The sequence below is a fragment of the Epargyreus clarus genome, unplaced genomic scaffold (genome assembly GCF_041222505.1).
Source record: "Epargyreus clarus isolate Ecla_fem2 unplaced genomic scaffold, WU_Ecla_fem_2.2 ptg000024l, whole genome shotgun sequence".
In the NCBI taxonomy this organism is placed as follows: Eukaryota; Metazoa; Arthropoda; class Insecta; order Lepidoptera; family Hesperiidae; genus Epargyreus; species Epargyreus clarus.
Genome location: NW_027332231.1, coordinates 9,352 through 25,774, shown reverse-complemented (window position 1 = coordinate 25,774; position 16,423 = coordinate 9,352). Strand labels below are relative to the sequence as shown.

General features: G+C 39.4%; 1 protein-coding gene across 1 annotated transcript; it reads left to right on the top strand.

Moving 5' to 3' along the window:
* Window positions 1-5,468: 5,468 nt before the first annotated feature.
* On the top strand, window positions 5,469-16,135 carry LOC140752465 (igLON family member 5). The gene is made up of 8 exons (XM_073086784.1): window positions 5,469-5,683; window positions 12,231-12,397; window positions 12,501-12,826; window positions 13,004-13,081; window positions 13,182-13,265; window positions 13,485-13,619; window positions 13,712-13,925; window positions 14,299-16,135. Exons 2-8 carry the CDS (start codon window positions 12,331-12,333, stop codon window positions 14,424-14,426), a joined length of 1,032 nt encoding a protein of 343 aa, XP_072942885.1. The 5' UTR covers window positions 5,469-5,683; window positions 12,231-12,330; the 3' UTR covers window positions 14,427-16,135.
* The last annotated feature ends 288 nt before the right edge of the window (window positions 16,136-16,423 follow it).

The window sequence follows — 16,423 nt, the reverse complement described above, 5'->3', positions numbered from 1 at the left end:
GTAATAAAACGAACGTGACGCAGCGGTAACTTACTTATATTTAAATATATATAAGTATTGAGTACTTCGGATCGTCACATTAATATGAATTGGTTTCCTACCAATAAAAGTTATAAAATGAAAGTCTGACCTTATTTCAACTTTAATGAAATAACAGGTCGTACAACTTTCTTTCAATGGACTGGACAACCTCCTGGACCGCCCTGACTGGTTACGGTTCTTGAAATCAGGAATTATAAAGGACATTATACATATTTAATATGACAAAATTCACAAAATAAGCTAGGCCTTGTTTTATTAAATTATGTGTACTTACCGTTATTTATACGTACTTGGGGAAGGGTCCCGTGTCCCGTGCGTCCCGGCGGCCGCGCGTCCCGGCGCTCGTGACGTAATTTCACGAGCGATTTGTTTCGGAGGATCACAATTCCTTTGCCGTTTGCCTTTGAGCCCGTCCACTGGCTGCCTCTAGCAAACACTACGCCGTACGTCACTTAAGTAGCATAGTTTAGCAAGTAAAAGCATTTAAGGTACTTCATGTTGATAGTATGAGTAATGACTCGTTTCTTAGTACGTTAGTAATCGCAACGGGAGTTGAATATTCAATTCAGTTTCGATATATAATTATAGCCGACGTTTATTTAGACCATAAATAGACAAAATTAATTTGGTATACCACATGAATTATAAAACGAAATATATGTACATATGTTGAAGGTTTAATTTGTCATATTTTGAAAGGTATCTATTATAACTGTTGAAAAAATCAGGAATTCCTCTTGACCACGATAATATTTATCGAAAAGATATATTATGATGTCCACTCATCTGTATGTGGGACGCGGTGGCCGCGAGTTTAATCAAAACTTTCTGAAGTATGGGAGGCGCCTCGACACCAGTATTATTACAAGTAAGGTTTTGTATGTTATTCGCTTACGAAAACGTTTATATAACAACCATATTAGATTCATATACAGAGACTTATTTATTACGAATAACAAAAAAACTAAATTGAATCTGTTATTGTTATTAAATATATCAAATATATCTTTATATTTTTATACAATGAAAATATTAAACCAAGTCGTATTAAATAATAATGATACGATTAATTTATCAGCTTACAACCATACACCGCATAGTATGCGTGGACACTAATAGTATAACTAATACAGCCCCTTCCACAATTAAGCCAACGATACCTGTTATGTTAAAAATGTAACCTGTTTGTAACCCGCTGTGGGACGTGCCATAAAGAATGAGACATACATGAGCAATATATACCCTCGAAAAACATGACCTTCCGCTGTCGGGCAAAAAATATCGTTGTTATAACAGCAAGGTGTCGTCACCGACACAAGCAGATGCGGGAGCACGTGTCGCCGCTGCCCATTCCGCTGGCGCTCACGTACTTTAATACTATATCGTAATATGTTTTACTTAGCCTCACCACTTGTTCTGATGTTGTTAGAGAGTTGAACTCTTGCCAACTGCGCCAGCGTTATGCCACTGTTCTACTCGGATCGAATGTACATGTTGTTACTTACTGCTATCGACAACTGAGGTACATATAATCAAATACTTCATGACTGAAGTAACGTAGATTAGATCGTATGAGATTAAAATTGATGCGGATATAAAAATATATAATCGATGTAACTTTTGCAATTTAACAAACTTATAATTTGGACTGCACGATATTGAGTGATAAGATATTTCATTTGAGAATAATATTAGTTTCTTATTTTATAATAGTTTGAGCATAATTTTTAATATTCAATTTAACTATTGTATAATTTTGTTGGACATACAGCTTGTTCTTGGAGACTTTTAATTACCTACCCTAACGTAAAGTCACTTTCAGTGATAATACATCCACTTTTGAAGTAATGAGGAGTTGAAATTTAATCATAAAAAGCCGCTAGGTCATTTAAATTACTCGAAGAAAACAATCTTATAGTCAACCACCTTGATGTGTTATAGTCGAGACCGCTTACCGATCTAAAAGCAATATACGCAGAGAAATAAGTACTACACCATTGATGCGTTCTTAAGTTACTTAAATTAAATACTACAATACCACTACAATAGTATAGATAGAGAATTAAGTATTAAAACGATTTAATGTAGAGCTTAAAAGCAATCCGTAGTCATATCGGCAGTCGCGCCGGGCGCCGGGCGCGCGTGCGCCGCTCTCCTCTCTCCGCTCGATTAGTATGTATTCATTTGCGCTGCATAATTATTTACGGTTCCAGTGGCCGCTACATTAGAGCGTTGTCGAGGGAAATTAATCGCTTTTGCACCGCGCCGTAAATTACGCAACTACCATAAATTTCGGAACTATTACCGCTTGCCCAAACATTTTCGTGTTTAATTTTTATACAGCGCAGCGGTGCGTATGAAACTGTTGACACTGTTTTAATTTAGCAAGCTCTAATGGAAACACTGTACCGAATTAAACGTGTTGTGCACATGATAAATATAAACACATTATATTTGAACTAATGAATACTATTATCGTTACTAAACGATTCGTGGAAAGAAGGACATTTGGTAAAATTATAATTTGTACAATGCGTTTATAGTGCAGGTCCATAACAATTATTTCAAAATATTTTATGAAATTTATAATAACACGGGAATAACGAAATTCTAAAAATTATCTTTGAACTAGCGAAGTCCAAGACTCTCATTAAATATATTCTTAAAGATAAACCAGATTCAATGTATCAACATAATTCAAGAATTTCAGCTAAAGAGGTCAGTTTATTATTACCAGCCGACCTTAAGCCAATTCAGACCTGTACCAAATATAATAGTTTTATATAGTATATATAGTATATATATATATATATATATATATATATATATATATATATATATATATATATATATATATATATACATTTAACAGCTATACACTTTAGAAAGTAAAACTTCAATTTGACGACTAACTCTATAACACTAATACAACGCACACTCGTAATCGCAAAGGTCGCATCTGATAAAATCCACAATTTTGCAATAACCTTTTTTTTGCTTTGTTTATCATTAACTCTAAATTATAATCAAGGTTCTAATGAACTACGTAACAAGTATTCACCTTGCTCATATATTACTAAAATAGAAGGTTATCGTTTTTGGGCTCTCTTCAAAAGCAGGTCGAGCCCGCTCATGAGTGCTCCAGTTTTAAAAGAGCTGAACTTATCTCGGCGTTTTATTCTGTAAATAGGCAACGATGGGCCCTCGTACGCGGCTCGCAATTCTATTACGAGTGTAGCGCTGAAAAACTAACAAAAGCGTACGGTCTGAGTATCATACTACCACACATTATGTACGTTGAACTATTTTTTATATCTTTTGGAGATGCAGCTTGCGAAATGCGAAATTATGCGAATTAAATGCGAAAAATGTTACCCTTAAACGTATATTATTTTAAGTATAATGGTATATCTAATACAAACCTGAAATACATTCGATTTAAAATAGACCCACCTGTAGAAAACAAAAATAAAATAATAAATAAAAACTTTTTAGAATCAATTTCCACGATGTGACCTACGCATACCAGCAGGTGAATTTAAAATAAACTAAACCAAGACCTCTTGCTGCTGCGATAGCCTCAGTACGTACATATGATTCTAACATATTGTGAATGATAATAATAGTCTGTAGAAAATACGTAGGGTACCTTTGAAACAATGTACAAGTATGAAACGCTTTAAATGAAATTCCAGTCATGCAAAGCAAGTTAGGCATCCGGCGAAATTCACATTTAAGATAAGCATAAACGACGTTTGAAACGTGTAAGTGTGAGGCGCTGCCGTCGGGCATCGCCGAGCGCTTAACTCAAAGGCGCCGGCCACGAGCCGGATATTATCATATCAAAGTGGCTCCGAGCAGTACGGGCACTTCGGGCTACTCGCGTGCTACGCGCCAAGTTATGTATGCTACGAGACCGCTACGATATTAGTCTACGACGTAGTGTGCTACGTGGCTACGAGATATGGCATTCAATATGAATAACAAAATTGTATATATAAAGAACTTTTTTTTTAATAAAACTTTTAATTTAATGAATTCAAAATTTGTAAATTATGCTCTTTTAAAATAACATTGCTCGTGTGGCTACCGGTCGAAACCACATTCCGTTTAATTACGAGTAGTGGGCGGCTCCACTGCCACTACAGGATTATTCGCGGCTAAAATATAGGATTAAATGCCCAAATAAACATCAAACTAAAATGTTTTTGATTTTAAAATTCCTCGGTGCAATTATTATTACTTCCATATGACTTCTTTTCATTTATAGTTACGCAAATATTTTTTATATTTTCCTAAACAAAAAACGTGCGACCGGCAATTCAATCAGTCATAATCTACAGTTTTAAAAGCGTACAAAAAGGCCACAGGTTTGATGCGCGTTTCGTTTAATTACGAGTAGTGTTGTATGCGGGCGAGCCGCGCGGGCCGCCCGGCGCTTGCCGACTAATCGCCGACTTACGGCCGAGTATCAGATTAAATGTAACCGCTTGCCGCCGCCGCACTCGCCGTACATACTGCCTGTAAATAAAGGATTAGAACTGACTACCGTAAGTATGCTTTGTAACTTATTTATAAACAACGTAATAACGTAAACTTAAGTAAGTTCTACACTTATTTTATTTTAAAAATAAGTATTTTGTTCAATATGTAGAATTTATATAGTGTAGTTTTTAAGTTCAATTCTAATTCTTTTTCTATTTGCATGTCATTGTGGGTTGTTATTGCAAGTGAGTAGTTTGAGTGAGTCGACTTAAAGAAATCAAAACTATAAACTTGATCGAAATTAATAATAAAACGATCCTATTATTCATTTCAAAATATTCTTGAAATGAATAATTTGTACAACTAGAAATGGAACGTATCAATTTAATATTTTTGTGTATTCATTCTTGAAATTAATCCTTGAAGATAATGATAACTTATCCATGAATGTCTCCTGCGAATGAGTAAAGTTTACTTTGTACTTGTACGACAGCGCGCGACTACCGCTCAGGGCCGAATAAGGGCTGATGGCCGTGACGTCACCGCCCTCCGCGGCGGCCGTCCGCACTCTATAATACCGCCTTATTTTTTTAAAAGTTGCTAAAGCTTTCTGTGATCATTAGTATTCAATGTAGATAATAAATAATTATATACCTAATTATTTTTGTAAAAGAAGCAAAAATAATGTTACATAGTATATACCGCAGTAGTGTTTCAGAATTAAATGTTATGTTATGTAGTGACATGCACTATCATAATATAGTAAAGAATTAGATTTTGAATGAACAATCTATAAAATATGACAGTAGATACATTAAAACGACTTCCAAATTATTTTAATGATCTTTGATTAATCTTGATTAGATATTACCTCAGAGAGAATCTGTTGGATGCGCGAAGCGTGTGTGTGTTCGGTCTTCGGGCGGTCGCGGGTTCCACACGGCGCCGCGCGCAGTGCCTCCCCGAGCGCCGCGCCGGCCGGCTGACTCCGCGCCACTGTCCGCGACACTTCGCTCGCGACTCGCGACCCGCGCCGCTGCGGACAGGTGACGTGCTTGTGGTGACTGTGAAGTGCCAGTGAGCGTGCCGGATGCCATGTGACGCTGTTGGATCCCACCTGTCACGGATTTCGCCATCGGACTCCTAAGATATTTATGTAAGCCTCATTTTTATAATGAGATACTTGTGCTTATTATTTACAATAATATAAGAGCGGTTGCAGGTAACACAGAAGTATAGTTAGAGTTCGAATCCACCTGGTCTTATTTATCAAAGTTGTTGGAACACAATTACCGCCTATTTAATTAAATTGTCCTGATACTTCTTTAAACCGTTTTCAAATTTCGGTTAACGTCCGTTATTAATAAATTATTCTATGAAATATTTTTACTACTAAAGATCAGAATGGACTTTTTCCGCACACTAAACATGCCCATTACATTGAAAAATCCCTAATTCGAAATTTGATTAATGTTATTATGTAGAAATTGTCAATTTTTCAATCTTTCTTTTCTTTAGGCAGAACATGAGATTTAGATTTAGCCTTGGATTTTTTTCAGTTGAACGGACACTCGTTCGCTATGATAAGGGTTTTTACAATTAGGAGTTACGGCTTTTGAGTTTTTAGTTTTCGCGAAAACTTCAGTATATTGAAAACATTATCCTATAATAAATAAACACAATAACTAGAACTGTTAAAAATTGCGGGTAATCTAAATACTTTTACCTTCAATTATTTATTAATTTATTAATCGAGAACCGTTATACAGTTGTACAGAATAATATTTCGGTAAACCTCTGTTGGAAAAAGTATTGCATGAAAGGAAATAACACAAGACCTTTTTGTGATTGTATTTATCATTTTACATTTAACCATCTTATCTTTAAAAGTTGTCTCCTGTGGCTGTTCTGAGCAACACACTCAGTCTAATGTATTAGGTGCTGTCCATTATTTTTAATAAAAGATCTATTCCTCAATTTTCCGGAAGTTCTTAATACACCAGGTCCGTTGCGTTCTTAATGCTCAAAACTTTTATAAAATTGTAGCAGTAAGCTTGAGAAGAAGAAACGACCATGTAGTCCACTAGTCCATTTATAATTATAATCAAATCCAGATAGGAACAAAGTCCTCCCTCATATAGGTTACTTATGCATTACTACCCCTGCGGACTAAGTTATAAAAATGGATATAACGGAAGCAAAATTGAAGTAACGAGCCTCGAGAGTCGAACCAAGAAAGGTTAATCAACCTTGTAAAATATTTTTCACATCTAATATAAGACATCTTAGACAAGTCGCTTTTATGTATTTTACATAAAAAATAAACGCCACCACGTCAATTTCCTACGTAATACCTCCTAAGGGGATGATAAGCCAGCGAATCAAAAGTACGCTGCCGCAGGCCCCGCGTCGAGCTCATCTGCGCCCGATCTTTTGCTGATGATTACGTCCTGACGTCTTTAGCCCTAGACGTAGCTGTCATCCAGTCCTTGGAAGTTTTAATTAGCTGATCAGAATTGTAATACCAACGTTTAACTACACGTCAAATGATAATGACATCTCACCTTCGAACAGTCATCGTAATTAATGAACTAATGTAAGTTCCAACATTTGGTGTCAACTGTTGATTTTAATTGATGTACAAAATGTTATTAATGTAATCAACTACTGTCATAAATTAAATAAATGTTTACTGTTCACTGTCATCATTTAATATATGAAGGCGATTAAGTCCAATAATTCTATTGCCTTAGCAATCTGAAAATGCTAGTGGAATTATGTATTAAGTGAAATCTCAGTGTAAGCATTCCGGTCCGGCGGCGAGCGGCGACGGCGACGTGACGTACTGCACACTGCGCTCCACTTCGGCACTTGTTTCGAGCTGCAGCGTGCCAACAACTTAGGAAATCGTTTATCTCCATTAGCGGAGCGCGCCGCCACCAAAGAAATGGCTTAATTAAGCTTTTGTTGCAGCAGAATTCGAGCAGGGTACAATGGACCAAATGTTACGCGTTTTTTTTTGTTATAAAATAGAATTTACGGATACGCGTAAACATTTCTGTTTGTTTTATATGAGCATACCATTCATGGATGAATTCTCAATCATTATCATCTTCGCCCCATTTGATCGCACTAATTTGCCTTGTAATCATATCACATCTGTACGAATAATCGTAACACATGTCGTTCTACATTTGGAACGGTGTCGGCAATTCCCTTGTTTACTGGCAACAGCCGTGCTCTGGTTTTTTAATGGCGCGGTAGCAGCGGCCGGCATGTATACATTCATGAGGCGTTCACGAGGGCGCTCGCGGCGCCGCGCGCTGCCTTACCGCGTCTGCCCGCGCCTGCCCACGTCTCACACTCCACATTATTCTGCATGCATTTTTTTATAAAAAAGATAAAACAACAAAACATGGATACATCCAGTGATCATCATATAACAATTGATTTACTTAGTGACACTCCGTTTTTCGGATTGTACGAACGGATACAATAATGCTACGGGTGCTTCGACGACCCGCGTTGCAGAGCTGTCGTCACTGGTCTGTACCCTTGCCATAAGTTTTTACGTTTTGACAAATATGAGTGTTTTGGTATTTGTTTACGTATTTGCCTATACAAATTCCAATCAGCGCCCCTAGCGGATTGTATCAGAACTATAGTGTCAGTAACGTAACATAAAATGTCTAAATTGACAAAATGGCGCTTTATGTTTTGTCTCCCCTTTTTGCGAACATGTGAGGCAGACAAAAAGACTTGAGCACTTACTTATTATTACGTTTACTCAGTCTACTGAAGCAAACGGAACAGAATAATGGATTGAGTAAACGTAACGTAAAATTATGGGATGTTTTGAAAACTCATAGTGAAAAGTCAAAATGGTGAACTAAGATTTCTGTTATACAATATCTAGATGTGTGTAGATATTTACTAGCCTCACTTCGTGGTGTATATTTCGAATGTCGACTTTTTAATCAAGTATAACTTTAAAAATTCCGAAATTTCACTTCTTGCTTCACCACCTACATACTCGTACATAGTGTTCATGCACTTAGACCAAATAAACGAAACGTCGGCTGTAGCCTTGGATTTGCGTGCGCGAGCATATTAAACTCGAATTAAACGCCGCAAATGTGAAAACCGTTATTGGGCTAGAATCTTTTCATGTGCTTTCGTCACACAAGTCCAGTAGAACTTTTAGATATTACGCAGTTTTAATTATAACTAACAAAGCTATATGCGGGATATATTTGTAGAACTTTTGTTCTGATTTAAAAAGTGTGTCAAAGCTGATATGATACGTTCTTCGTACTTATAATATCTTATCTGTGACTTATCTGTATGTCATCGACATCGACTTATTCTGTGAGCGTAACAAGTAAACTTATATTATGGTACTTTTGGTTTTGGTATATTGGATACACACATCAGCCTCTAAACATTATTAGCTTGTTTTCTAGTTTTGTCCGCGCTTTCTGTATTTACGAGCAGTAATAGGTAACTTAACTGAAAATGTTCCATTATCGGGACATAATATTCAATTCATATTAATTATGAATATGAATAATTTATTAAAAATGTAAACAATAAGTGTATGATAACATTGGGTAGCGAGCGTAGGGTCGTCGCTCGCTCGAGTTGTGCGTTCAATCCGCGCTAATTGGAGCCGCCGCCACCACTCGCTAATAGGTAACGGCTGTTTTTCATGAAATTGTAAGTACTCGTAGCCTATTGGTACCGACGTGTCGAATTTAATGCCGCAGCCACACACTCGACGAGTGACATGAGAAATAGCAAAGGAAGTGAGCAGAGTCGTAGTGTTTCTGCGGTACTCATCATGCCGCTTGTCTTACGACCTATTTTTAGTAGGTAACAATGATGAATGTCGCGAGTAGGGAATTTTGTGGCTAGTGGGGCAATATTTGTGACGGCGCGACGTACTCGTACAGCGTGAGAAGCAAAGCATGGCTCAACCGTCTAAGATATCAGCGTGACCAACATCGGGCGTAGTCACATTAGCGGCGCTCTTTAGGAACTACACACTTAAAAGTATTCTACGCTAATAAGCTCTTATTAGCGTAGAATACTTTTAAGTGGTCTATTTTAAATATGGAAAATGTCGAAGGTCGGAAACAGGCGAAATTTAAATTAAAACTCGATGATCACATTTAAGTTTGTCTTAGTCCCTTACTAACAAAAACAGCCGTAACTTTTATATTATAAATATTTAGTTGTACCTTCTTAAATCCCTAGTAACATAACAAGATTTTTGCTCTTATATCTCAGTTGTATGTTATATCTCAGTAGATTTTTTCACCACAGAGAGTCAAAATTGCAGAAATAATTCTACAAGTACGAGTCGAACTCGCACATGGAGGCTTCCGTACCACCAAGTGTTCATTATTTTTTACTTATTATTATTTTCAACAATACTTAGTTATATGACACAACAATAGATGGCGTTGGTGTGATGATGAATAATACGTAAACAACGTACAATAAAATTAAAATAACTATATTAAAATATGTTTTATGGTTATTATTTGTATTTAAAAATAGTGAGTAATAAAAAACAGTAGATATTTCAAAATCGGTGACACTTTTACTAAAGTTTTGATGAATGTAATTTTACTTTAAAATAAACCATTATAACGAATACAGCAACCAAGGCTTATATATTAAAATATCGATACGTACGCTCCACGTCTCTATCCACTCGTAGTCTGGCGAGTGTGCTCTGTAAAATTGTACATGTGAACCTTTAAATTAGTGTGCAAAATTATGTATTTGGGTGCACGATGTGCAATAAATGATGTTAATAGGTTAAGGAGTTCTCAAAGCTGTCAATGAGGTTATAATCCGTATATTTTATATATCCGTATATTTTATATTTATGTTAACAGGGCTTAAATAAAACGTCTCGTGTAAAGCTTTGGTATATGCACTATTATTTATATTAACTATTTTACATGGAAGAGATACGACCGATTCCACCCAATTAGATCGAGCAACAAGAAGGGTTAAAATGAAGCTAGGGGTTTTTATTAACCTTTTTGGAGGTAGGGTATAAAAATCTCAAACACATAGATGGCACATCGAGTAACATTAGTTAGTTTGCTATCAATAGAAATACTCATATTCTTTTTGCAAATTAAATTGAAATAAACCAACATTATAATTATACAAAACGTATTTAAAATGACCTCTTCTGCTCCTTGTAACAAGCAGGGCCGGATTTAAGGGAGGGCAACTGGGGCGGCCGCCCCGGGGCCTCCACTAAAGAGGGGCCCCCACAATAGTAGAGGTGAGGAGTATATACTGGAACAGGTTCAGGGACTAGGTATTTTCGGACCTAGTCGAAGTTTTAATACGTACCCGTTTTTTTTTTTGCTCGTCGCGCCGGCTCATGACGCGGTCTCAGTTTTTTTTTGCTCGTCGCGCCGGCTGGCTCATGACACGGTTTCCATTTTTTTTTTCTCGTCGCGCCGGCTCATGACACGGTTTCCGTTTTTTTTTTTGCTCGTCGCGCCATTTCATGACACGTTTAAGGCATAAACAAACTACCTTCCTAGTCCAAGAATAAGTACCTAGTCCACACCAAATTGTACTAATGAGACTATGGAACTAGGTGGAACAGGTTTCTGGATCACGTGTTTTTAAATACTAGGAACAGGCATACCTAGTCCCAAATTTACCTAGTACAAAAAAATCCGACGTCTCTATTGTATAGAGATGGGCTCTATACAATAGAGACGTCGGATTTTTTTTTTAATTCCGACTAGTAAACACTAGTAAAAAAAAAAATCTTTTCCTTTGATATTTTTTTTCACTGTTTTACTTTTATCTACAGTACTTTGTACAAACATGAATACTAGAAGAATCTACCTGCGTTTCACGATAAAAATATTTATTGAAAAACTCAACTGAAAAAATTGATCATTTTATTCGGAAAATAATTTGGGGCAGGGGGCCTCCACACGTTTGTTGCCCAAGGCCTCTAGACCTCTAAACCCGGCCCTGGTAACAAGTATAAAGATACTTCTATTCCTTTGTATTTACCGATCTGGAACAATCCGTAAACGAAGGGTTTATTCAGAAACGGCACCAATTCAAAAAGAAAGCGCCTCTTTGGGCCAATAAAGTAAATATTCAAATGGGCGGCTTATTTATTCTGCAAATGGAAAACGTCAGAAAGGGCTCACTTTGAAGGCCCAGAATATTACAGAGCGCGCAGCGTCGGCAAGTCCGGCCTCATTTCCATTCCGTTAAATTGTTTTACATCCCATAGACATACATACACATTTTTCTCAACTAATATAATTCTACAGCGTTCATATTGGCAATTGATAGCGACTTAAAAGTAGACTAATGGTTTTACTGAAAACAAGAAATAAACCAGCGCTGTGACGATATGTTATTAATTTTATACACGACAAAAGCAATGCAGAAGGATATCGCCCCCCATTGGCCACATTTTAACGCTTACATTCAACATTAGTTGTATTATCGTTAGTTTCATAACGATTTCTTTATCTTACGCAATCCCTGGGTTACACGTACACGTGGTTACACGTAATTTGCTACTAAAGAGTATCTACAATATCACCGTGAAACCGGGAGCTAGGCAATGAATATTCTCTACATTTTAAATTGCAATATTTAAAGTTTTAAATATAAATTAACTAATGTGATGTCTGCAGGTGACGCCGCATGCGACGCTAGCGGCAGCGTGCGGCGCGGGGGGCGAGGGGGGCGAGGCGGGCGAGGGGGGCGCGCGGCGGGCGGCGGGCGGGCGCGCCCATGTGTGCGAGCGCTGAACTCGTGCTGCTGGCGCTCGCCGCGCTGCTCGCCACCGCTGGCTCCTCAGGTAACACGTCCCTCCTTCGCTCTTCATGTAGCTGCTGCCCGAATATGTTTATTCGCTTTCCACAAACTAACATTTGCAATATTGGTTATCCTTAACCTTGCAGAGAGATGGCGCCGAGCGGCGGGCGAGGCGCCGGGCCCTCTGGCCATCGAGGTGGCGGGACCGGTGAGCGGGCTGGAGGTGGGCGGCGTGACCGGCGGCGTGGCGGGCGCCGTGCCGGGCGGCCTGCCGGGCGAGATGACGGCAGAGGAGGCGGCGGCGGCGGAGGCGGAGGCGGCGGGCGTGCCGGCGTGGCGCGAGCTGTGGTACTCGTCGCTGGAAGCGATGCGCCGGGAGCCCTCGTTCAACAACACGCAAGAGGACGCGCTCGTGCAGCTCGGCGGCGTCGCCTTCCTGCATTGCCCCGTGCGAAACCTTGGCGAGCGCGGCGTACGTACTTCCATATTATGCTACGTGTGCATGCACTACGGTTTCATTAAGCTTTAATGGATTTGTCTTGCTTAACGGAAGATCACAAGTTACATATAGTCAAAATTTGTATAAAATAAAATTAAGATTCATATAAAATCTTCATTGTTCTTAATAATATGGCTACATTATCCGCAGGTGTCGTGGGTGCGGCGCCGCGACTGGCACATCATCAGCTCCGGCGTGTTCATGTACACGAATGACGAGCGCTTCCAGGTGACCACCCGACCCTCGACTCTCTTCACCATCTACAGTATTATCAAACATATGACAGCATTCATCCAATCAATTTCTAACAGTATCTGTGTTCCTTCAGGTTCTACACAGCGAGGGTTCAGACGACTGGATTTTGCAAATCAAATATGTGCAGAAACGTGACAATGGCACCTACGAATGTCAGGTAAAGGAATATTTCATTAACTTTCAAGGTAAAATTGACACCAAAGATCTGCTGGCAACTAACAGTCTCCTTTTTCAAAATTATGCCGTCGGAAACTTTGCGGAATGTAACAATTATTGAAATAACTTCAGGAAATTACAAAATAATATTAGCGACATAACATTCCAAGTGTTCCATAATGAGCTTAGTTTATATTATAAAGTAATTGTGTTTGGGCAGGTTTCGACGGGGTCTGGCACGCTGTCGCGGCTGGTGCACCTGCACATCGCCGTGCCCGAGGCCTTCATCCTCGGCGCCGACGAGTACCACGTGGACGCGGGCTCCACCATCAATCTCGTCTGCATCATTGAAAAAGTAAATAACATTATGTTACGCACATCTTTATCGGTCGAATCGTCGTTATCGAATCGAGTGTCGACACATGTAAAGATTTGCGCGCATTTCAGAGTCCGGTCCCACCGCAGTACGTGTTTTGGTACCACAACGCGCGCATGATCAACTACGACGCGGCGCGCGGCGTCACCGTGGCGACGGCGCCGGGCGCGCGCACGCAGTCGGCGCTGCGCATCCACCACGCCGCGCCCGCGCACTCCGGCAACTACTCCTGCCGCGCGCCCAACACCGAACCCGCGCACATACACGTCTACGTCTCCGAGGGCAGTCAGTATCCGAACTCCCGCTCCCTTCTCCACCTATCTCATACATCACCTATCGGATCGAAATCGCCTTTGATATTTTATCGATGCTCCTTACGTGCTCCTTACATTACATTATTTTTTACCAAAATTGTTATAGTTAAACTTATTATGTCTGCTTTCTTATCTAGTTAAATATTACGTACATACATGTAAGTAATATGCAACTCTAGCGCGATTACCCAGCCTAGGCATAAGAAATGAGGTACATACATGAGATTGTTTTTTTCGTTTGTATTTTGTGGTTTAGACCTGCCCCCGACATATCATTATGTGTTTGTTACCGTTTACGGTTAAAAATTACCCACATAACATTGCATTTCTCATGCTTGTATTAGGTGACAAGATGGCGGCAACGCTGAGCCGCAACAGCAGCGCGCGGCGGCCGCGCGGGCCCGCCGCCGCGCTCGCCGCGCTGGCGCTGATGGCCGCCGCCGCCGCCGCCCGCGCGCCGCGCCCCGGCTGACCGGCTCGCCTCCCGTCCGGTCACCTCTGCCAGGGATGTTTGAATGATTGAATGAAACTCTCAAACCCTGATATCTTGACTGTGTCTACGTGCATTTGACGTGTGACGTGTAACGCTGTAACTTTTGTGCATCTATTGAAGTGAAGTGCCGCGAATGAAACACGAACGATTGTGAAAAGTGAAAAACGGAGTCACGGATGCCTCAATGTAACGTTGTTGTATTATTAATGTTATGAATTATGTTCGTCCTTGATTAGAAGTAAAGATGAGATACAAGATTCTTAATACCGAATACACACTTTCATTCGTAATTATGTAAAGACTTTTAAAATAAAATTGCTCAAAATATTTTACCTGGCCCACAATATGAAATATTTTTTCTTCGAATGACATTTTCTGAGTATATACTACGTAATAATATACATTTAATATTGGAAATTGGAAATTTGTTTATATTCTGGACAGTTGCAATGACTTTAAAAGTGACGCTCGACTAAATCGAATAAGATGGAACATGTCTGATATTTTAATGTAATGAAATTAGTAATATAGGGTGGTCGATATTCACGTGATGAAAACATAATTATAAGAATTTACTTTAATAATACACATTTATAAAAATTAAGTTAAAATTCAAGGTGAAATCATTCTCCATAATTGGTTTTATCCTTCGTCGTCGGGTACCTTCAAAAGGTACCCGAAGACGTGGGAGCGACGCCGGGTTATGTGGGATTTTTACCGCACTAAAACCCCCCCGGTGGCCATCCTTAGCGCTTGGTGGAGAACTCCGGGATCTCCAATGGAACACAACCGGAGTCCTCCGAGCGCGATGCCCCGGTCGGGCTCTGCCCTAGGGGAGCACTTTACGCTCCTCCCGCACACCTGGTGTTTACGACGGCATGCGACGGTTGCTCTCCGGACGGTTCGAGCTCCCACTCTTGGCGCCGGCAACCCCGGAAGCCCCCTTTTAGTCGCCTCTTACGACAGGCAGGGGATACCGTAGCCCTATTCTAGCCCGGAACTACAGGGACAAATTAAATTGAACCTAGGGAAATTTTTACTTACTCCGTTACGCCATGAATTTCTCGTGCTGCGATGGTGGTAGAAAACACGCCTTTTTCTGGCAAATAACAATAGTGTTATGTGCTTCTGTGTTCCGATATTGCTGCTGTGTGCAGTATGCAGTAAGGGAGAAATACTAGCCCACAGAGGTGACAATATATGAATATTTGTGGATGACCTGAAGTAGGTCTGTAATCTTATCTCGGATTAATTACAGAGATCTATGAGCAGCTGTGGACACTTACCATCAGATGTACTGCATGTCCCTTTGCTATTTCTGTATTACGAAGAAATGAATGTCGACGTAATCGACCCAAACCCATCGATATCATACCTCCTCGTTACTATGGACCACCCTGTATGAATACCAAAATTGCTAATAAATAGTGTAAAACTGTAACTAATATTTTAGCAACTAACACGCGCCCCACCACGAGGTTTATCGCGATTGCTTAACTTAATAATAACATCATATCGAGCGATCACTTAGTAATCCTGTAAATACGTAAACTATACTATTAATATTTCTACACAATTTGTGACTGTGAAAATATAAGATCTGGAACCGTACAAGCAAAACTGCCGTCACGGAACCGAGAGCTGTAAATGAGATCTTCTTAAATGAATAAAATAAATATTACAAATTTTCTGCTGTTATTTTATTTGTATTCCTATAATTAAACTTGAACCTGAATGCGTTCAGTAGGCCGAGTGTGAGTTTGACAAATAAAATTCAATTAACTTCACCATCACGTTAATGAGTCAACATATTGTTGATAGTAAGCATGTTAATAGCGAGTGCGAGTTATTGAAATGTTGACGAAAAAAAATTTAGTATGCTCACTTCCAAATTAGTACGCATCTTTTTGTTATGTTGTCAAACTTGAGTGTCAGCGAAGCGCCAGTTTTTTCGCCAACAGCATAGATTAGTAAAG